The 23,939-nt window shown below is 48.6% G+C and overlaps 1 protein-coding gene across 1 annotated transcript in view; it reads left to right on the forward strand.

Moving 5' to 3' along the window:
* The first annotated feature begins 964 nt into the window (after window positions 1-964).
* The window catches only part of SYT13 (synaptotagmin 13), a 40,526-nt gene continuing 17,551 nt past the window's right edge, over window positions 965-23,939 (forward strand). Inside the window, exon 1 of the mRNA XM_058527087.1 lies at window positions 965-1,176. Coding sequence (XP_058383070.1) covers window positions 994-1,176 — 183 coding nt within the window. The 5' untranslated portion in view covers window positions 965-993. The remainder of the gene's footprint in view (window positions 1,177-23,939) is intronic.

Genomic DNA, 23,939 nt, shown 5'->3' on the forward strand with positions numbered 1-23,939 from the left:
AATGCTTGTTGAATTCAATTAAACACTTCGCATGATGAACAACACTGATAACTACTGTTTTCTGACCTAAGACAGTCCTCCTCATGCCTGGAATTCTGATTTCTCCTCCCTCTGGGCATACTCCTTTAATTTTCCCTTTCTCTGAATCAAATGTGGACTCCTGGCTGCGGCATTTGATAGTCTTTCTCCTCTTAAGATAAATCCCTTCTCTGAGTGAGACCTGTCGACTTGGAATCTGCAAACCTGAGTCTGGGTTCAGAATGACTGGATTTTTCTAGCTGCTCTCCAGCCCCTCTGAGTCGCAGCTTCCTTATTTGGAGGTGGGAATAGGGCAGATCGTGAACTACCGGGTCCACACTAAAGAAGATGCAGATTAAATAGAATCATTGAGATCATCTTCCCCAGGACACGGGTCCGGTCTCAACCGCAGACACAGCATCCATTCCCTCTGCCCCGCCGCCTGCCCCTCTCCCGGGTAGGGAGCACCTGGCAGGTTCGGGAGATGGGAAATCTCCAGCTTAGTGTTTGAAAAGCTCATGGAGGACCCAGTTTTACAGCCTCGTCGCCAGAGGGTGAACAACCGGTTAGCAGTCTGGAACAAGGACCCCCTCTCCAGACAGAGCCCGTAGACCTGGGTTCGAGACCTGGTTTGCCCGCTAACGCACAGGGTGACCTCGGCGAGCTGCTGTCCTTCCTGGGCCTGTGTCCTCGTGCGTAAAGCGGCAAGAACGGCCTGAGGCGACCCTAAGGTTCCTTCCACCCGAGCGGCTCCAGCTCCCGTTGGGGTGGGGTCACGTGTTGTTGGGGAGGGTGGTGCTGAGTGCGGGAGCACCCGCCGGCTCAGGCCACCTCCTCCTCTGACGTCCTCCAGCCGCCCTCCGCCCGCCCCTCGCCGCCCTCCGGCGGCGGGAGAGCTGCCGGCGCGCCCGGATCCCGGGAGCTGCCTGGCGGCGGGCGGCGGGCCGGCCGAGCCCCGCGCGGGGACCGGGCACCATGGTGCTGTCGGTGCCCGTGATCGCGCTGGGCGCCACGCTGGGCACGGCCACCAGCATCCTCGCGCTCTGCGGGGTCACCTGCCTGTGCCGGCACATGCACCCCAAGAAGGGGCTGCTGCAGCGGGACCGGGACCCCGACCCGGAGAAGGCGAGAGGCGGCGTGCTCCGGCCCGCCCAACAGGTGAGCGGGGGCGGCGCCTCGGGCCCCGGGCGAGGTGGGGTCTCCCGGGCTGCGCGGCGGGGGAGCGGTGGCGGGGAGCGGTCGCGGTTCTTCCTTAGGCGACAGAGCGTGGCGGGGTGGAGGGCTGGCAGACGTGCTAGAGGACCGGCGGAAGGGTCCTGAAGGCCTGGGGGGTGGGGGAGGGGTCAGGGAGGATAATTAGGGGGAGGGAGGCTTGTGGGGGGCGAGAGGGGAACTGGGACAGCGAGCTATAAAGGGGTCAGGCCGGGAGGGAATGGGAAAGGGGCCTTGGATAGGAACAGGGGCTGGGAGTGCGGTGTGGGGGCTGGGAGTGTAGTGTGGGGGGCCGGGTGGGAGTTGGAGGGCTCGGAGGGGAGTTGGGGGACTGGGGGTGCAGTGTGGGGGGTGGGAGGGGAGTTGGGGGGCTGAGAGTGCAGTGTGGGGGGCTGAGAGGGGAGCTGGGGGGCTAGGAGGGGAGTTGGGGGGCTGGGGTGCAGTATGGGGGACTGGGGTGCAGTGTGGGGGCCTGAGAGGGGAGTTGGGGGGCCAGGAAGGGAGTTGGGGGCTGGGGTGCAGGATGGGGGACTGGGGGTGCAGTGTGCGGGCCTGGGAGGGGAGTTGAGGGGCTGGGAGGAGTAAGAGAGGGAGGCCTTGAGGGCAATGTGCACAGGGCACTGTGGGGGGTCTGTGGGGGGTCTGTGCGGAGACTGCGGGAGGGGACTGTGACGGTTGGGGAGACTGTGAGAGGAAGCGAGCAGAATGAGAAGCCTGCAGAATTGGGGGGAGGAGGAAGGGGACTGTGAGAGGGAAGAGAGGAGGGGAATGTGGCTGGTGGAGAGAATGCACTGACACAGCTGAGAAGACGGAAATCCACCAAACACCAGAGGGGAGGTGGCTGCTGTCCTCGGAGGTGCTGGGGGGAGGGGCGCAGGTGCATATGGAGGGACCGGAAGGACCCTCGCCCCCCGCAGCAGCCCGCAGCTCCAGCCAGCCAGAGGAGCTTGCTGTGGCCGCCCCCAAGATGTCTCTGAAGATGTCGCTGGCGGCCGGAGGGCTTTTATCCCGTGCACTTGCTCGTCCCCTGGGCCGCTTTGGGCAGAAAATGAGTGGAGTCCCCACTGGACTATGCAGCAGAAGGGGTCTGGGGAAGAGGTTTGGAAGGACTTCCCGACAGAGGCTGTGAACTCCAGGGTGCGCCCTGGGTAGGAAGTGCAAACTGTCCTCAGGAGAACCCAGAGGACAAGAGTCTTGCCAGAGTGGTTTGCGGAAGGCTGGCCCCGGGGCAGCCCCTCTAGATTCCTTACAGAGCTTGTGGTGCTGGGAGAGGCACTAAAACCCTGTGATTCCATCTTCCTTTTCCCAATCAATTATTCAATAGCTCTGAGCCCCAGCTGTACGCAGCCGGTGTCAGTCGCTGTAGAGTGACAGGGGAAAGAAATGGCTGCTGTCTTGGAGGCACTTACAATCCAAGGAAAGGGATATTGACACTGGCAGGAATGGGAGTCAGCTGGGCAGCGGGAATGGGACCTGGAAGCATCTGGAATGGGAGTGGTGGCTCCCCATTGGTGGGGGGTTGGATGAGCCCTTCTCCAGAAGTTGTGGCCTGCGCCTGTCAACCTTCTCCTCCGCCCAGTGTGCTTCGGGGACAGCCATTCTTCTGCCTTTCACAGTGGTGGCTCTTGAGGGGCTGTCCCCTCCCCTTCCCAGAGAGAACCACTGGGGAAGGAGTTGGTGTAAATGACCTCTGGGATCCCCTCCAACTCTTGTCTTATTGACAACCAGTGGCCCACACAATGGCCAAGAATCTGTTAAAGACAAATCAGATCGTGCTTCTCCCTGCCTTCAAATCGTCGACACCTTCTCATTTGGAACGAGTCATAGGAAACTGTTACATGGTACGTACCTGTGTGCTTTACACTGAATGCATTTAGCAACTCAATGAAGGACATAGATGGTGATCCCAACTTAAAGATGAGAAAGCTAAGGCTCAGAGAGGGTGAGTGACTCGCCCAAGGCCACACAGCTAGGAAAGTTTTGGAGCTGGATTCTAGCCAAGCTGGTATGGTTCCAGAGTCCGTGCCGTTAGCCACTCCACTCTGCTCCCTCCCTTGCTTCATCGGTCAGGTGTCTACCTCTCCGGCCAAGCTCACAGCAGCTCTCCCCTTCCTCAGCAGTCTCAGCCTCCCTGGACTTATGATCCTTCTTAAAGACACCAGCCCTTTCCGCTATCTGGCTTTTCACACAGATGGCTCCTTTTCCTCCTTCAGGTCTCTTTCCCTTTAAATCTCACCTTCTTAAGGAGGATTTTGTCTACTGCTGCGTGTAATAAAGCGTCTCCCCCTAACCCCCCGAATTATCTTCTCCCGTGTCGTTTCTTCCAAATTCATTTATACACTTGTGACAACTCGATGTGACCCTTCTTATCTGCATACTTGTATAATATTTATTCCCAGCACCCACTCAGTGCCTGGAACCTAGTAGGCGCCCAGTAAGAAACTGTGGACAAAGACATCCCGGGATCCAGACATGTAGGACTATTGTCTGAGTTATTTCTTCACCTGTGGATGCATGCATCATGCCCTTGCAACCCGGGGCTGGCTCAGTAGGGCAACAATAAACATTGTTGAGACACGAGACCCGTCCATCCACATTCCATTGCTTGGGTCCCTCGGTGACAAGGATTTGGGCACCTGGGCTAGAGTCAACAGATGGGAATGAGGGGAAGCTGGGGTCTCATGGTGTTGGCTTGGCTGCCACTGTGCTCAGGCTGATTCGGCCTCTGACCCAGAGAAAGTAGACAGAGAAAAGACAACACAAGTGACATTTCAAAACAAGTAAAGGAGGTGGTGTCAGGGGTGGCAGGTGACAGCAGGGTGATGGACGTGGCACCTGTTGACAAGGAGGGGAAGAGTTGGGAAGACTCCTTGAAGAGAGGGCACAGGGGCTGGGGAACAGGGTTCTAGATTCCCGTAGCCACTGAGAACTGGAATGTCTGTAGGACACAGAGTGACTGCCCATGTATCTCTAAGTCACTGGTTATGGTTGCTGGAAAAATTCCTTGGATTTGCATGCCATGCCTGGGAATCTGATTTCTGGCCCCGAATGGCTGGAGGAAGTTGAAGTTTGTAGTGGTTTTGAAAAGAACTTTGAAATTTTCCCAGGGATTCGTTTTCTTTTTATTTGGTGAGGAAGATTGGCCCTGAGCTAACACCTACTCCAGTCTTCCTCTATTTTGTGTGTGGGACGCCGCCACAGCATGGCTGATGAGTGGCGTAGGTCTGTGCCAGGGATCTGAACCCGCGAACCCCAGGCCACCGAAGCAGAGCATGCTAAACTTAACCACTATACCGCCAGGCCGGCCCCTTTCCCAGGAGTTCTTAACCTGAGGTTCACAGATCCCTCACCAAGGGGTCTATGGATAAAATTTAAGGGGCTCATGGTCTACAAGAGGAAAAATTACGTCTTCATTTTCACTGACCTCTAACTGAAACTTCGCATTTCCTGTAAGTAGGAATATCAACAATGCACCACAGGAGTGTTAACAATATCTGGGACTTTGTGCCCAAGGAAATTCAAAAATCATTTCAGAGCACACTACAGCTGTGGCAGGTACTTCACAATATCATTTATGCTTATCTCTAATTCTGAATCACGGACCTTATTAAATCTCCTGCTCGATCCTCTTATTTAATGAATGAATGAAGAGACACACATATAGCCATTTCACAAATTGATCTTATTAGATGCCCCTCTGTAGTCCCACGTCTTTTATTTTCTGCTTTTTCAAACATTCTGAGGAAGTGTCCAGGCTTCCCCAGATGGCTAAAGGAGTCCATGGGACAAAAAGGTCCAGAATCTCTGCTAAGTGAGAGGTGGCAGAGGGTGGAAGCCGTCAGTCATTCACCGCCTTTCTTGCCTCCAGCTGGGTTCAATTCGGCCCTCTTCTTTGCTCTTCCCAAAATACGCACTCTGGACCGTTTTTCCTGCCTTCTTAGCCAATCCCTCACCCTCACCCGGGGACAAAAGCGATTCAGTCTCACTATGCCGCCCACTCATGGTGTGGCGGGGACACCTGGGACCTCCCCCGCTGTTGTCAGCCCGGCTTTCGAAGCTTGGTTATTATGCGGTGACCTGGCAGCTTGAGCAAGGAGACACAGCAAAGAGGCAGAATGGGGTGTGTGCGTGTGTGCGTGTGTGTGTGTGTGTGTGTGTGTGTGTGTGAGATCATCTCCCTTCACCACTGCTTCTGAATCTGTTAGTGAGAGGCAGCCAGACCCATTGGTTCCTTCCCCCTGAATCTCCTTTACACGTTTGTCGGCGCTCACCCCATTTCTGGGGCCCTGCGGAGGAAGCCCTCTCTTTGACTAACCTAAATAACTATAGAGGAGCAGGGACAACTGCCCTTTTCCCACTGCTCAGTACCCCTGACACCTGTCACTTAGCAGGAGCTGGGGCCTTGTTTCCAGAAAGCTTTAGTTTCAGTGGCCGATATTCCCCGCCACAGCGCTTACCTTGTTGTACCCTTAAACGAATCTTTTCAAATGTGTCTCAGAGGTCCCCAGGGTGACCCTGGTGCTGGTCCCTTGAAGCTAACATGTGGTCAACGGCTTTAGCCAAGTTGCCTGGCCCCTCAACAGGGGTCCCTACCCCTATCCACGTCCCCAGCCTCCCAGTGCCACTCACCACCAGACTATAAAATCCTGCCCTCCTCCCAGCAGAGTTGAGAAGACAGAGGTGGCTTTCCTGGAACACTGTCACAGTCCGTTCAGGCTGCTATAACAAACTACCCCAGACCTGCTGGCCTCTAAACAACAGAAATTGATTTCTTATGGTTCTGGCGCCTGGAGGTCCAGGATCAAGGCTCCGGCAGATTCAGCGTCTGGAGAGAGCCCGCTTCCTAGACTGTGCACTGTAACCTCATGTGGGGGAGAGAGCAAGGGGGCTCTCTCTTGCCCTTTTATGAGGGCACTAATCCCATCTGTAAGGGCTCCACCCTTATGACCTAATCACCTCCCACAGGCCCCACCTCCTAACACCATCACCTTGGGGGTTAGGTTTCAACATATAAATTTTGGGGGGACACAGGCATTCAGACTGTAGCAAACATTAGTAGATTGAGTCTAGGTTTTTATGAAGTAGTATAAATAAGTGCTGAATTTATATGCAACAATATATGTATAGAGGAGTCTTTCCCCCCAAGATCAAGGAATGTGTCTTTCATTTTCCTTGTGTCCCTGACAACGTCTAGTGTGATGCTGGGCACACGATAACCCTTCAATGTACATTTTGAATTACATTGTCCTATTGTGACACAACACTGAATAAGAGAGGGAAGATTCCATTTCCACAGATTTGAAATCAAGCCTAGTTTATTTACGGTGCCGTCGCTGGGGGCGGGCAATGACTGGGGTGGGGTTGCGGGGGAGCTTCTGGGTTTTGTTTACAAGCTCTGCCTCTTGACGTGGGTGTTGGTGACACAGGTGTGTTCCCTCTATGAGAAAAATTCATCCAGCTCTACATTTATGATTTGTGTACTTTCCTGTATGTAGTTATACTTCAGTCAAGTTTTAATTAAAATTGTCATATTGTCACGTAATGTTTGTGAACATCAATTTAGTACCAAGCCAGTGTTGCTATTACCAGGGGGACTTTGGGGCTGTCGTCAAGAGACATGGCTCTCTTTTTGTGGTCCATCACGCACCACCTCCCTGGCCCGGTCTGCTTTCTGCTGTCTCTCCTGTGGCCGCCTCCTCCTTGGGATTGGGGTCTTGAGACCATCAGTGTGGTCCTATCGACCCTCCCGTCTGCTCTCCTCTTCCTTGGACCTCTAGAGCAGCATCCTCTCGGATCGCTTGTCTGAATTCCTACTTGTAAGAGTGAGGATGGGTCAGAGCCCAGATGCTGCGTTTCATTAGCTAATAAGTTCATTCATCAAAGGTAGATGAGCACGTGCTAGGCTCTGGAACAGAGCTGAAAAGACATGCTCTTTCTGATAAGTGGAGACAGACAATGTAGCCAGCAATGGCCGTGAAGCCTGTTACAGTGCTGCTGTGACCGGGGAGGTGTGGGGAGCCTTAGGAGGGGCTCTTCACCATCAGCCCAAAATAGAACTTTCTCCAGTTCCAGGTGGCTGCTCTGCCGAGGTCTCCCCTGTAGCTCAGTGATCACGGGAGGCCCCACGAATTGTAAACCGCACTCCTGGAATTTATCTGGCTCCGGGCTTTTGTAAGGCCCGACCTCCATGGATTCTCACCCTTTAAAGGATTCATTTCTCAGCTGATCTCCTGGCTGGGAAACTCTCCTATTCATATAAACAAACAAAAAATAGATCCATTTCTGTAGAATAATAAATAAGAGTGATAGCATAGCTCACATTTATTGGTTTCTCTATATGTGCCAGGCACTGTTCTAAGCACTTTAACCATGTTAATTATATCCTCTCAATAGCCCTGTGCAATATGCATAATTATTATTTCCATTTTACAGATGGGAAAAGTAAATCACAGAACGCTCAACCGATTTATTCAGTGGCAGAGCTGGGAATCAAATTTAGCAATTCTGGCTTTAGAGCCCACACTTCTGACCACTAGGCTGCAGATTAGCAGAAAAAACTCGTCAAAATTTTCTTTGAGCCACTGTTTCCCCAGATGTGGCATAAAAGTGTCTACAAATATGCACTTCTGCAGGTCAGCTTCAGAAACCTTCCCAAAGCTTTGGATTGCTTCTCTGCCTCTTACGTCCACCATGCTTCAGGCACGGGGTGCAGCCCAGGGCCCTCCAGTGAGATTTACACGGTAAACATGTTTGGGCTGGTTGCTTAGCAACGTGGAAGACAGTGTGAATTTTTCATCAAGAAATTAGCATAGATTATTTCAGGGAGATGAGCACACACCCGCTGGAAACATTCAGCTCTTTGGAACACAATGTGGACCTAAGTCTGTGTCCATCGATCTCTTTGCAGTGGCAGGTCCCCGACCTGTCACATCTCCTTCCCTTCCTAGTCTCTCCTCTGGTACAGCACGTGGATAATTTAAGTGCCTGGCTCCTCTCTTCATGAAATTGACGGTTCCCTAGCGCCTTTTGTTAACTCGAGCAGAAAACATTGCTGCATCCTTCGAAATTTTCGGATTCTCAGATACCATCAAGTAGCTGGGGTGCAGGAAGGGGAGTGGAGAGGCCGTGGGAGCATGGTGGAAGAAACACCTGAAGGAGAAATCAGAGAGGCTGAAGGCAAAGGCTGAGGGAAGGGAGAGACCAGTAGGATGGCACAGCAGCAGACCCAGGAGACAGAGGAGACGAGATAAGGAGCGACTGGCCATCCCAGAGTCAGACCGGGGGAGAAATCAGAATAAATGTCGACGATCCCTGTACTGTCGGCACTGTTTGACCTACAGTCTCCCAATAGCCAGGAACAGTTTGTCTCCCACCTCTGCCTTCGTGTTCCTGCATTCACTACCGCCAGAGCTTATTTCTTGCTAACAAACGTCGGGAAACATTGTTTTGAGGATGGAGGAGAATAGCTTCCCAGAGACAGGCTTTAAGAACTAAAGGATTCTATATATACATGTCAGAATCAACACACATGTGCATATAAGGGCTCCCATAACCAATTTGGTAAGAAATAATGTGTTAGTAGATTTCTAAAGGAAAACAGGGGAAAGGATAGATACATTCCTGCCTCCCCCTCTCTTCCTCCCTGCTTTCCTCCCTTGATTATGTTCATTGAGCACATAGTGTGTGCCAGGGTCTGTGCTCGGGGTGGGGATATGATGGTAATGCCCCCTCCTCAATGACACAGTGACCCATTCTCAGCCCTTGTGAAACTTGTGTTGTCATGGGGGAGACCAGGGTTAATAGAAGAAGAGCACAAATGGTTGAAAATGTGTGATGGTGGTAAATGACCTGGAGAGAAAGTTCTGGTGCTATGATGGCTTTGCTAGAGAGAGTGATGGCCACGCTCAGAGCTGGCGTTGGAGGGGAAGTTAACCAGGGCAGTGGGGAGAAATGTGAGGGGCTCCAGACAGAGGAATGAGGCTGTGCAAAGGTCCTGTGACAGAAGAAAGCCTAGCACTGTCGAGGGCAGGGAAAGGCCAGCATGCCCGAACAGCAGAGAGCAAGGGGGAGCCCGGTGTACGATGGGGCTGGGCAGGTGGACAGGGCAAGCAGGGCATTGTAGACCGTGGACAGGTTCATTCCTTCGTTTCTTCATCCGTGTATCAAACACTTCTTAATGGCTGTGTGAGGGGCACTGACCTACGTACTGATAATATGACTGTTACAGTTATTTTCAAAGCCTTTTTTTGTTGAGGTGAAATTCACATAAAATTAACCATTTTGAAGTGAACGGATCAATGGCACTTAGTACATTGACACTGTTGTGCAACCATCACCTCCATCTAGTTCTAAAACACCTTCATCACCCCTGAAGTAAACGGACACCCTCTGTCCCTCCCCCGCCCTGTCCCTGCCAACCCCCAATCTCTTTCCCGTCTTTTTGGGTTTGTCTATTCTGGACATTTCAGATCATTGGAATTATAAAATATGTGACCTTTTGTGTCTGGCTTCTTTCCCTTAGCATAATATTTTCAAGGTTCATCCATGTGGTAGCATATATTAGAAATCTATTTCTTTTTAAGGATGAATAATGTTCCATTGGATGTATATGCCTCATTTTGTTTATCCTTCCATGGGTTGATGGTCATTTAGGTTGACTCTACCTTTGGGTTATTGTGGATGGTGCTGCTGTGTACATTCCGTACAAGTATTTGAGTCCCTGTTTTTCATTCTTTCAAGTATATACCTAAGAGTGGAATGCTGGATCATATGGTGTAATTCTATGTTTAACTTTTTGAGGAACCACCAAACCGCTTTCCTCAGCGTCTGCACCATTTTACGTTCCCACCAGCAACAGGGGAGCGTTCCAACTTCTCCACGTCTTTGCCAGAAGTTGTTATTTTCCTTTTGTTTTGTTTTGTTGTAGCCACCCTAGTGGGTGTGAAGTGGTATCTCATTGTGGAGATGAGATATTTCTAAGCTTTTAATTAAAAAAAAATCCAAACTCTCATTTCTAAAATATTCATCAGTATCTGGCAAGTTTTTAACAAGCACTTCCTCTCTGTATTGAATGCACGTTACAATGAATCCGCATGGGCGCAGCCGTGGAAACATCTCCTTGCTCAGGGGTCTCAGGGGAGGAGTGGAGTGTGTGGCAGTCCTGGCTCCCCTGTTCTCCCAGCGAACCCTCACCTGCTGCTCTATCCTTTAAATACGTTGCACATTATCACTCTCACTTTCCCTGCCCTTTCCCCCCATGCTTTAGTCCCTCATGGGTCCCAATCTACTTCACTCAGGTACCTGGGGCCCTATAAACCTGGGTCCAATCGAGGTGGTATTTATTCTCTTTCAATATCATTTCCTTGTTATTGACATTACAGGACCAGCACCATGCCAAGAGAGCCCTCATCCCCCGTGGTGTCAGTTCTCTGCCCACACACACACCTTCCCACCGAGGAGATCGTTCAGAGCTGATTAAGGGAAGGGTGTTTTAGTTGATTTGTATTATAGAAAACTCCTGGGAGTTTTTACATGGCATTTAAGAGTGTTACAGTGATACACAGCGATATTTGGGGAAGTTGACTGGGGTTTTGGGGTGAACTTGGAATGCATTATAATCTTTCCCACTTAAAATAATGGAATACAGTGGCTGCTCTCTGCGATTCACTAGCCAGCACATTTCCATGAACAAATTAGAGTCAAATAATGAGGGGTAGTTGTGCATGTGAATATACGCATATGCATGTGTATATTCATATATAAATATGAATAAGAAAACAGCAGAGGAGCATCCTATGGGAATTCTATAAAATTGAGTCTCAGTCCCCCTGGCATAGACCCTAGGGCATTTTGACATATTTCATTGACTCTTCCCACCCTTCACTCATTAAATCCAAGACATACCTTTCCTTCATAGGAAAACTGAGCAGGCCTTGGCAGATAGCAAGAGAAGTGAGCAGGAGTGTTGAATGACTGCATGAGTCAGTGAATGGATGGATAGATGAATGGGGAGGAGGTGATTCATGGGGCTGCCACCTCTGCTTGCAGCCAAAATAAACATTACAAGCACCGGAACGCAGAGGAAGGCGCTGAGCTGGCTGAAGCATCTCCGTGCTTGCCTTCAGTGACACAAAGGCAAGGAATCAAGACAGGCCTGGATGACATGGCAGCTTCACATTCTATCGATTTCCCTCCCTGCGAGTCTCGCATCACTTGGCTAATACTGGAGACAGTTTTAAAAATCTTCAGCTGCAAGACTAATGAGATAATACCCACGGAGTCCACATTTGACTCGAAAAAGCATAAACCACACGGTTTTGGACTTGCTGCTAAGAATGGCATGATGTGGGGGATGGAGGTGATCGAGGGTGGATGGTGCAGACTTTGCTTTTCAAATAGAATTAAGAATAAGGTTTTGGAGAGGGTGGTATTTGAAGGTGAAGGTAAGGTTGGGGAAAAGTAGTTTGGTTGGGCAAGCAGAAGAGCTGATGGAAACAGCTTCAAGCATAGAATAACTTCAGCCAGCTCTAAGCGTATCCTCTGCTTCAGATCCCCTCCCCTTTTCTCACCGTGCATACCACCAAGCATCTTCAACTGCATTTTCATTCCCAGCACACGTAGAAGACAGGGCAAGGCTATCAGAGAGAAATCGAGTGAACGGAGGGATGGTATAGCAAGAGATGAAACTCCATAGGAAAACATCAACATGAACTGGAGGGCTTTTTGGCACATTTCCTGCAAATGCGTCATCTAATGAGCCCGCCTCTTACTCTGCCAGTGGAACAGATTCTTTAAGCAGCAACATGACTGTCGCCTTCACTTGACAGCCTCATTACAAAACACGCAGAAACAAAGACACAAAAGCAATGAGCACGAGATGAGGTAACATGTTCGTAACCACTGCATTGTGGTCTTTCATTTGATTTTGGATACTCATTGGAATTAATTTTAGTAATAACAATCTAGTTTTTTGAGACCACTCAAAAGAAGAAATTGCCTCTTGGAATGAAAATGTTCATTTTATGATCAAGATGCTGAGATAGAATAGGAAGCAAATTAGACTTCGACCACAAACCTGAATTTGAATTCAGATCCCACCATTTTCCAGCTAAATGACCTTGACTGTTCTGAATCCCACTTTTCTGTTATAAAACAGAGATGATAGTAATAAGGTTCTCTAAGGTAACATTTAAGACCAAATGAGACTAACACTTGTGAAAGCACCCAACAGACTCAGCACCTGGCCACTGCTCAGAGTATATTTTAGGTAGCTCTGAATCATTTTCTTATTTATCTTTGACTAAAGCAATGACTCATCTGTATGTTCACTAGTAGGAAAGAGAGAGTCCATTAAAAGCATTCTAGACGTGAAAAATGAAAAGCTTCTGTTGGTATGAGAAGGGAAGCACAAACATTCCACTTCTAGGATATTCATTCATTCAGTGATTTCTTGATCACCTACTATGTGCAAGTCACTGACTCAGCACTGGAGACAGCACAGGGACCAGGCAGACAACATCTCTGACCTCCTCCTATTCTAGGGGTAGAGGTGTTCATCACACAGTCATACAAATGAATATAAATTTATACTGTCTAGGTGTAAAAGGGAGACAGACATCCTCCCAAAAAAGTGATAACTGATTAGTGCTTTGATCTTCAACATTTTTGGAAACTCCTTTCAGTAAAAAAATTTTGAGCATGTACCCCTTATATGTGTACATTTAATTCTTTGTAAAGTGTATATATGCTTATGTATTGTATATATTACTCTACTAATATATCATGTATATAATAAAACATGCACAAATATGGACCTTTTAAAACAATAAGATAAAAATAAATTATAAAATGAAATTCTATTAGTTTCTTTCCATTCCCCAAATGGACTGGCTTGCACACCCCTGGGGCGTACAGTTAGTGGTACTTACTAGGTAAAGGTGGGGATGAGGGTTTAAAGTCTTCTAAGCACAGGGCACGTGCTTAGGGCCCTTCTAAGCACAGGGCCCTGTGGAAAGAAGAAATATCACTTAGGAGGGGCTGAAGGAAGGTCAAAGTGGGCAGAGCACAGAGAGCATGGCAGGGAGTGATGAGAAGCGAGGGAGGTGGGTCGAGCCAGGGCAGGGCCACACAGGGCCTCCTGAGCCACCATAAGCGTTGGGTTTTATCCCAAGAGCAGTGGAAGCTACTGAAAGGTCTTAAGTGAGATGTGACAGGGTTGGATTTGGGTTGTGAAAAGACCCTTTTGGATGGAGGAAGAATGGAGGTGAGGAAACCAGAAGGAAGAGATGGAGAAAGATTATGATGGCTTGGGCCAGGGTAGCAGTGGTGATTTGGAGAGATGTTTGGGAAATAAATTGACTGGCTTTGCCTATGGGTTGGGTGTGGGCTCCAGAAAGAGGGAAGAGTTAGGGATGATCCCTAAGTTTTTCACTTACCCAGCTGGATGGTGGCAGCAATTAGTGAAACAGGGAACACGCAAAAATGATGAGGTCACGGATTTTAAGTCATGAGCTCACTGTTGTGCAGGGAGAGTGTGAGACGTCTTTAAGATATCTCCATGAAGATGGCAATTGTGCTGGTAGTTCAGCAGGTCTGGAGCTCACAAGATGGCTGTGATGTATATTGGGGAGCTGGAGATGTATTTTGGGGAGTCGTCTGTAGAAAATAGCAACTGCAGCCACGAGCATGGCTGAGACCACCTAGGAAGAGAGCAGGAGAGGGGAGAGGACGTAGAACAATCCTGATGGACATCAACATTGAATGAGACGAGGAGGAGTGGCTGGAGAGGAAGGAGAAAGACCTGGAGGGTGTAATGTCAAATAATAAAAATAATAACCAGAGAAAAAGCTTTTTAAGAGGAAGAGACTCATCAACTGGGAAGCCCAATGCTGAAAAGTCAAATGAGATAAGACTGAAAAATCCACAGGAATTAGACAGTGAAGGTCATCGGTGATCTTGGAGACCAATAGTGACCTTCAGTGGGCTGACAGAGCCCTTGGGAATGGGTTGTAGAGTGGGTGGCAAGTGAGGAAATGAAGACAGCACCAAGTCTGGGCAATTCTGTGGAGATGTGTGGCTGCGAAGGGGTGGAGAGGGTTAGGGCAGCAGCTGAGCAGGGGGCAAGAAGTCAAAGGAATATTGAGCACATTTAAAGGCTGATGGGAAAGACCCAGTTGAAAGAGAAAGATGAACATTCAAGAGAGAGAAGAGAGAGCTATTTTCAATCTCTCTCGAATGTTCATAGCCAAGACATAGAAGCAACCCAAATGCCCATCAATGGATGAATGGATATAGAAGATGTGGTATATATATACAATGGAATACTACTCAGCCATAAAAAAGACAAAATCATGCCATTTGCAACAGCATGGGTGGACCCTGAGGGCATTATGCTAAGCAAAATAAGCCAGACAAAAACAAACATCGTACGATTTCACTCGTGTGGAAGATAAACAAACACATGGATGTGTAGAACAGGTTAGTGGTTACCTGAGGGGAAGGGGGTTGGGGGGAGGGTGAAAGGGGTAAAGGGGCACATATATATGGTGATGGATAAAACTAGACTATTGGTGGTGAGCACAATGCAGTCTATACAGAAACTGATAAATAATAATGTACACCTGAAATTACACAATGTTATAAACCAGTATGACCTCAATAAAATAATTAAATTAAAAAAAGAAAAGAAAATAGCTAGTGTAAGTCTCCTACAAATGCAATGGGGTGGGGTGCAAAGCTCGGATGGGGGGACTCGTCTTGGAGAGAGGGAGCAGGGGTACACCTCCTGCTGTGTAACAGGACAACAGGATGGGGATGGGCCACAGCATCCGTCCAGACAAAGGAGGGCAGGTTTATACGTCTGTTAGCAGGACGCTAAGGGGCCTCCATTCTCTTGGCTTCCTTTTTCTCTGCGAAGGAAGTCTGAGGAGTTAGAGAAATTCCCAAATGTGGGCTTGAGGGAGGACTTAGGGAAACAGTAGGATTGCTGGGCAGGACTGAGACCCTATTTGAGGTTGGTGACCATGAATTTATCATGGAAACATCCTCCCTGCTGCATGACTCGCCATTCCCTGTTGGTTTCCTTAACCCTCCACAGCTTTGTAAACATCTGCTTTATGCAACTCTCCTCGGTGACCCTGTTTGAATGTGCCAGCTGCTCCTGCCAAAACCCTTATTGACAGGGTACTTTGTCAATGTTAGCTATTATTACCACCCCTAATAATTAATAATAATAAAGGGAGAGTCTGTGCATTGGAGAGAGTGCGTGCAAATTGGCACAGATCAGGGCGATGATAAAGCCTGTTTGCACACGGCGTGATTGTTTAGAAACCGCTTTCACGGGGCTCTGCACATCTCGAAGCTTTTGATACGTGCCTGCCAAACAGACACACCTGTGGGCGGGAAGATTTCGTTGTTCTTCTCATTTCGAAAAGCTTGAAATGAGCTGAGGGAAATACTTGGACATTTGCAGTAACTTAGAGCCAGATACTGTGATATTACTGACTGTCCGTGATCATATCGTATTTCTGTGACAGCATTTGGTAGACTGTTGGAACGGTGGCCCCTGTGATGCAGAAAGGAAATCCAGTAGGTTTGCATCCCATTTGAAAGAAGGAACAGCTCCATCTCTGGATGATACCCACCGGCTTGGGTCTGCCCCAAGACGACAGCTGGGAGGAGGATGTGAGAAGAGCCCCCTAGTGGTTGTCCCTTGAAATCTTGCTGACTACTCCTGAAAGTCACCCAGAAGAACCAACCTGTTGCGCAAACACTGCTGCGGCTGGAGACCCCCTCTGTGGCTCAGGGGTTACGCTTTTTCGGAAAGAAAGCCCTGAGAGGTGATAATGGAAGTATTTTTTCCTTGATGCATTTCTCTTGGATGCCCCCGTCCCCCTGCACATTGCTCCACTCTAAGCGCTGTCGAATCTTCCTTGGAGAAGTCTCACGCGTTGCTGCTTTTACTTTCCCATCTGGCCAGGTGTGCCCTGGCCTGGTCCCTCGCTTCTGCTCACCTGGATTACTCCCGCCAGGTCTCCGGGCTGGTCTTCTCGCTTCCATTTTCCTCCATCAGTCACTCCTGCATGCACCTGCTAGTTTGATTTACTAAAAATACCGTTTCGCTCGTGTCATTCTCCTATTTACAAACTGTAAAAGTCTCTCTACTGTTCATAAAATAGAATTCAAAATCTTTTGCTGGGCATTCGAGGCCTTTCACGGCCTGGCCATACCATTCCTTTGCAAATCCATTTCTCCAGCCCCAGCCTTCTCTTCAGCTGGTTTGCCAGACTCTCCCTGCCCCGAGTGTGCGCCCCTCTGCACCCACACTGCTGCCATCTCTCCATCTGCGATACCTCTGCCTCTCCTCCCCATAGTTATCCCTGAAGCCCCTCCTCCAGGAAGCCTTCTCTGATCTCACTGACAATAATGAGCTCGTCCTTAGTCTTCTGTAGCATGCAGTCCAGACTCTCGGCCTTTTAAGACTACTTTCTATACTTATTTGTCTCTTTATAAGTACACATCAGGAATAGCAGACAGTTTTCATCTTACATATCAATTGTTATTAATTGGTAGTGGCTTCCTGCAGCCCTGAGCTGAACAGGCTGTGTCTGAGCACAGCAGGAAGGAATGCTTTCATCGATTAGTCATGTCTGCCATGGGCATAGGGTAGGGGAGTTGCAGCATAAGCAATTCATACTTCCCATTAATGGAATATCTCGTCTCCACCATTGGGTGGTAAACATTCTGAGGTCAGGAACTTCTTCGCGTATCTTCCATGGTGTATAGGCTGGGTGTATAGAGTATATACATAGTTAGCAGACAACAAGTGTGTGCCCATCATCTGGAGAGAAATCTGAGAGTTGCTTAATTGGAGGGTTTTGGCTTAAAACCAAAATAGAAGGAGAATCTAGTAAAACAGTCACTGTCCTATTTTAAAGGCGCACTTTGCAACTTGGCTGTTTTTTAAACCACCAGTTTAGAAATTGATATGCTTTTCCAAGTGTGGGCACCTAAGTGCATGGAGGAATTCAATTCGTGGTTCTCTGCGCTTTTTTCCCACAGTGCATCCCCTTTGTTGGATGATATTCACATGCTCGAAGGGTTCTGCAGAATTCACCTCCTTTCTCTCCCACTATCAGAAAGCAAATGTGTGAAAGAGGTATTGTTATAAGAACAGCCTGGAATGTGCTCCAATCAATTTTTAAATGGGTAAAAAACTATCAAATTTCAGTACTTTAGTATCATTCGTAATATACTGGCATAATAACAAGGTTGAAAATTGTTGCCTCCGCCAATGGTTTCATTAGTTATCAGAGCATCATGGAATCAAAAAATCTTACAGCTGTTCTGGAAGAAGACCCTGAATTCAATGTCAAGGAAGCTGGCGTGTAACCATATTTTTCAGCCTTTAATACCAAAATGACTTTTTTACATTAAAAATATAGCCCCCACAAATGAGAAACTGAGGAAAAAAATGTCTAAAGTATTCAAATGGACACTGTTGGTTAAGACCACAGACACTGATATTAAACATGTGTGTTCCCACCTTATAGAAGTTATTGATGATATAAGGCTGAGATCTTGCTCCTATATATGGGCTCAGTTTAAAAAGAGAGATTTTTAAGGCCCTAGTTAACCAATACAGTGGGGGGAGGGGCAAGTGGAAATTTTGGAAGTTAAAGGCTAGCTGAGAGAATCTGCTCTGAGTCAAACCCGTTGCCAACAGCCCTGTAATGGCGGCTGGAGATGGGAGGATAAGGATGGGGTGGATGGGATGGGAAGGCTGTGTTTGAGCCACAGATGACTGACCAGAGGGATTTTCTGTGACCTTTAAAAACACCCCAGCTTTGAAACAATGCTTATGACGAGTGTTGGTCAGGTGACAACATAGTCTTGACGTCTTGGCTCAGGTCACCAGTGAAACACATTTTTGCCACAAAGAATGTCCAGCCCACATTCAGAACTGAAAGCAGTAACAAAGTAAATGCCCAAACATCTGGGTAGTTCATTAAAACAACCAGACAACGTGGTGGGGAGAGCAACGGGGTCAACAGTCTAATGATGTAGCGCCTGTCAGCCAATCAAAAGCGATGATTTGGACTTTTCCATTTGCACGTGTTTAGGGTTGGTGTCCAGAGTCATAGCCCCAGAGAACCACGTGGTGCAGTGTGGTGGTTAGCAGCACGGGCCTTGGATGGATTGAGTTCCAAGCTCACACTGTCATACATGAGCTGTGGGACCTTGGGCAAGTTTCAAACTCGCTGAGTCTCAATTTCCTCCTCCTTAGAGTAGAGAAAAGAATTAGGTTATTTTTATTTATTAATATTAAGGTATAGAATAGAGAAAATATTAGGCACTTATCTGTAGGGTTGTGAGAGGACTGAATACGATAAAGTCTGTAGTGCTTTGCAGAGAGCGTCTGCTACACGAGAAGTGTTCACGAGAAGTGTTCAAGACATGGCGGCCACCTTGCCCTTTCAGGCACTGGGACACAGCTGATGAAGTTAACGCAGGGACCGCCTACGAGAAGTAACTCTCTAGACAGGATCTTGCCATTTTGTGGTTCCAGTCCCGTGGAAGTTTTTGTTGTTGTTTTGTTTTTGTAAATTCTGTTTGCTCCGGAAATGGGATTATAGCAACACTCATTGTCCCTTCTGTTCTCCTGGGGCTTTAAGCTTTAGTTGAACCTGCTGCAGACTTTCATGCTGCTGCCTTGGCCCAGAATGCCCCCTCCCCTTCTCCACCTGTCAACCTGCTGCCAGGGCTTCGGGGGGGCACCCAACCAAAAGTCAGAGTTCCTGAATCTTCCTGAGAATCTCTGCCTTCCACACACATCCCACCTGCCCCCTCCACAGGCAAAGTTTGACGTGCTCCTATGTATTCTGTCTCGTATTTTGCTGGTCTCCATCTTATCGATTATTATGTATACCAATCTCCCCACCGCCCATTCCTCCCCACACACACAGACTGTGTGTGAGAGCAGGCACCAGTGTCTGCGGTGGCCTCCGTCATGTAAAATGTTCTCGATGTTGAAGGAAGCTTGATGGAATGAATGAATGGATGGATGGCTGTGCACCAGGGTGGAGGTGAGACATCCCTCCCCCAGCCCCAGTAGGCTTCTCCTTAGATCTGCCCAAGACCTTAGAAAGATAACACACCGTCCCGTCTTTGGTTCTTTGGTCTTGTCCGGGCAGGGAAGTGCATGGCCGAGATGTAAAGCCTGCAGGCTCCACAGTCATCTGCCTGGGTTCAAATCCCAGCTCTGTGTCTAGTTAACCACGTGACTTCAGACAAGTCCTCTGTGCCTCTGTGTCCTCCTCTGTAAACAATAACACTCCCTCAGGAGACTGTAAGGTTTAAATGGAGCCCTGTGGGTAAAATGCTTATACTTTTATCTGACACATGATTAATGCTAGGTATGGTTTTTCCCTCAAATTTTAGCTCAGGAAGACTTTCCTGACCCTCAGATTCTTGGCGGACACAACTTCTCTTCCCTTCCACCTCCGTTGCCATCTGTCCCTGTCTTGATAGTACTTATTCATACCTGAGATTGCCTTTTGCATCTGCTGGTTTCTTGCTCCCTGCTCCGCTGGCAATGCCCACCCTGCAAGGAAAATGATTGGACATTGTTGTTGCTGCAGCTGATCAACATCCAGAGATTTAATAAATGTTGAACAAATGGCTGAATGAATGACTATCAGCAGAGAAAGAGTTTGCACTGGGGATGGCTGTTATTTCCAGCCGTGTCTCGTTCTTGCCGGGTTGGGAGAGGCACATTGACCCGACTGATGGCAGGGCTAACCCACCAACAAACCTCCTAGTCTGTTGCATTAGGTACCAGCCAGGGGGCAGGGAGTGTGCTGGGTCAACCACGAACTAGCCTTTTTAGATTTTAAAATAACCACAGAAGGGAAAGAGGCTAGCAGGAGGTAAGTCCCAAGGGAAAGGGGATTTGAGAGGGGACCGGGGGCACAGACTTATAATAAACAAAAGAGAGGGTGTTGGAAAGGAAACAAAAGATGTATGATGGCTGGGTCGCCATGGAAACACTGCATGGCGCCTGGACCAGAAGACAAGCTGCTTCTTCAAAGAGAATTCCAACTTTGCAGCTTGAAATGTTCCCTCCCCTGGGACCTGATCCTGTGGATTCTCCCATAAGCAGCAGAGAAGTAGAGGCCCTGGTACTAGCGGCTCCCCGGGAGCTGGAGGTCTACCAGACAAATAAATGTCAGTGGGGAGCGGGAGGACTTGACTGAGATGGTGAGGTTGTGCTGTGAGCAGCTCACTACACAAGAGGACATTTCTACATCTACCCCACCTGGAGTTTGGGGGCATCCCCCAAACCAGAATGTTCTCCCTTCGTTGCAGGGACCACCCACATCGCGGTCACCCTGGGGAGCTTCATAGACATGCAGATTCTCCAGGCTCCACCTAAGACCCCGGAGTGAGACCCCTGGGGGAGGCCTGGGAATCTGAATTTTACATTTCCACTGGTGAAATTGACGCACATCAGAGCACTTAACAGCCCCGTTCCTCTCACTAAAGGGCATACAGGGGCAGAATAAGTGGTGATGGGCCAGGCAGCGGCCTAAGCATCAGTCTAAGTGGCACAAAACCGTGGGTGAGGGGTAAGAAATGACCAGAAATGTGAGGAGGTGGGTGAAGGGCCTGGAGGCACGGCAGAGTGGGTCAGCGCAGGGCTCTGGAGTGAGTCAGCCTGGATCTGAATGGAGCCTCTGCCACTCACTAGCTACCATACATCCTTGTCTGTAAAATGGGATTGATCATTATAGTGCTTCCTGACGGGGTTATGGTGAGGACTCAGGGAGCTCATATCTGAACAGTGCAGGGTACAGGTGGCAGAACCACGAGATGAGAGAGGCTGGGACTCCAAGTTCCGAGAAGAACCAGTAGGCCCTTTAAGACTTCGAGAAATCAATTTTCATTGTGTTCAGCCAGTGAGGATTGGGGGTGGTTTGTTATGAGTAGCTGGCCTTCCTTGACTAATACAAGGCTGTTAACAAGTGGCCCGCCAGCCGGGAAGATTCAACCAGGTGTGGGTCTGTGCGAGGACGCTCTATGGAAAAGTGGGCAAAGGGGATCCAGCCTTTGAGTTGGTTAAAAGCTTCTACAGCTGCGCCCCACATTCTCTCCAGGAAAGCTATCTATATGGTTGGAAGGAGAACTTGGAAAGAGGGCTGGTCCCACTCACAGACTCAGCCTCTCCTAGTTGGCCCTTCCCTGGATGCAAAATTACTGTCTCTCTCAGTTAACTTCTAGCTGATCTAATGGACTTTTTTTTTTTTCCTCCTTTTTTTTTCCCCCAAAGCCCCAGTAGATAGTTGTATGTCATAGCTGCACAGCCTTCTAGTTGCTGTATGTGGGACGCGGCCTCAGCATGGCTGGAGAAGCCGTGCGTCGGTGCGCGCAGGGGATCCGAACCCGGGCCGCCAGTAGCAGAGCGTGCGCACTTAACCGCTAAGCCACGGGGCCGGCCCCTTATCTAATGGACTTAATGCCTAGTGTCCAGACATGAGGGAGAGAGGGTGCTGCTTCTCCACTAGGGGAGAACGTGTGTGTACGTGAGTGTGTATATATGAGAGTGTGTGAGTGTGTATTGTGAGACTGTGTGATTGTGTGTGTGTGTGTGTTGGAGGGGGAGCGGAGGGAGCGTGGTACCAGCCAGCATCCTGGAAGTCCCAAAATAAACAAGGCAAACTTTTCCTTCCTGATGAGAATGTAAGGCATTTTAATACTAAAACAAGCAACCACATGGTGTCAAAGACAAAAAGTCACATGAATTTTAAAGATAGAACTGGAGATTTCAAGAAAGAGTCCCAGTCGCTCCAGGAGACTTCCCACTACCTGGAGCGCGTTACCCTCCTCTGCCTCCAGGTGCTTCGGAAGGAAAGTTTGAGAAACAGTGATCCAGAGCCCACTGGATCCTAAACACAGGTCCGTAGGCAGGTTCGGGGCTGGCTGTATGGAGGAGTCACTTGGGACACTCGCTGAGCATTCAGATTCTCACACCCACCCCAGAAAGCCTAATTCAGCAGGGTGGATAGAGGGGTGTGTGTGTGTGTGCGCATGTGTGTGTGTGTATGTATCTCTGTTATCTCGCTAAATTTTTTTTTGAGGTACAGTTCACCTACAGTGAAATGCACCCATTCTAAGTTTACAGTTTGATCAATTTTGACGATATTTATTCCCTAGGCTGGAACCCACATCTCTGACATGCTCTTACCACTCGGTTTTCCCCAGAAGCAAAATTGTTCTGATTTCTATCAGCATTGATTAGTTTCGTCTGTTCTAGAACTTCATATAAACCAACGTTTCTCAACCTCGGCACTACTGACATTTTGGGTTGGATAATTCTTTGTTGTAGGGAGCTGTCCTGTGCATTGTGGGATGGTTAGCAGAATTCCTGGCCTCCATGGGCTAACAGCTTCTACCCACTAGCTGTGACAATCAAAAATATCCCCAGACCCTCCGAGTTGAGAACCACTGATATAAACGGAATGGTGCAGGATATATTCTTATGTATCATGCCTTCTTTCACTCAATATGTTTTTGTGATTTTTCCCTGTTGCTGAGTGTACTCATAACTCATTCCTTTTTATTTTTGAGGAGTATTCCATTGTAAGAATATGCCACAATTTATGTATCCATTCTCCTGTTGATAGACACCTGGGCTGCTTTCCTTGTTTGGTTGGTATGAGTAAAGATACCATCAGTAATCACATATAAGTCTTTTTTGTGTGTGTGTGTGTGTGTGAGGAAGATTAGCCCTGAGCTAACATCTGATGGCAATCCTCCTCTTTTTGCTGAAGAAGACTGGCCCTGGGCTAACATCCATGCCCATCTTCCTCTACTTTCTATAGGACACCACCATAGTATGGCTTGACAAGCGGTGTGTTGGTGCACGCCTGGGATCCGAACCTGTGAAGCCCAGGCCACCGAAGTGAAGCGCACGCACCTAACCGCTATGCCACCGTGCCAGCCCCCACACATTAAGTCTTTTTGTGAACATATATTTTCAGCTTCCTTGGATAAATATCTAGGAATGGAACTGCTGGGTCATAGGGTAGATATAAGTTTAACTTTTAAGACACTACCAATCGTCCAAAGTGGCTTACCATTTTCCCTTCCACCAGCAATGCATGAGCATTCCCGTTGTTTCTCATCCTTGCTGACATTTGGCATTGTCATTCTTTTTCATTTTAGCCATTCTAATAGATATGCAGTGGTACCTATATTTTTTAACACCATCTTGGATAATTCTCATGAACAGATGTATTAGTTATCTATTGCCGCGTAACAAATTACCCCAAAACTTAGTGGCTTAACGTAACACTTATTGTGTCACAGTTTCTGAGGGTCAGAGTATGGTCATGGCGTCGCTGGGTCCTCTGGCTCAGGGTCAAGGTGTCATCCTGGGTCATCCTCATCTGAAGGCTCAATCAGGGAAGGATCCACTTCCAAGTTCGCTCACGTGGTTGTTGCAGGATTCAGTTCCTCCTGGGCTGCCCTCGAGTCCTTGTCACATGGGCCTCTCCATAGGGCAGCCCCCACCATCGCAGCCTGCTTCATCAGAGGGAGCAGGCGAGGTGGAATCTGATTTTTGTGACCTAATCTCAGAAGTGGCCTCCCATCACGTTGCCGATTCTCTTCATCGGAAGCAAGTCATGAGGGCCGGCCCAGGCTCAAGGGGA

This window comes from Diceros bicornis, chromosome 31 (genome assembly GCF_020826845.1).
Source record: "Diceros bicornis minor isolate mBicDic1 chromosome 31, mDicBic1.mat.cur, whole genome shotgun sequence".
Taxonomy (NCBI): Eukaryota; Metazoa; Chordata; class Mammalia; order Perissodactyla; family Rhinocerotidae; genus Diceros; species Diceros bicornis.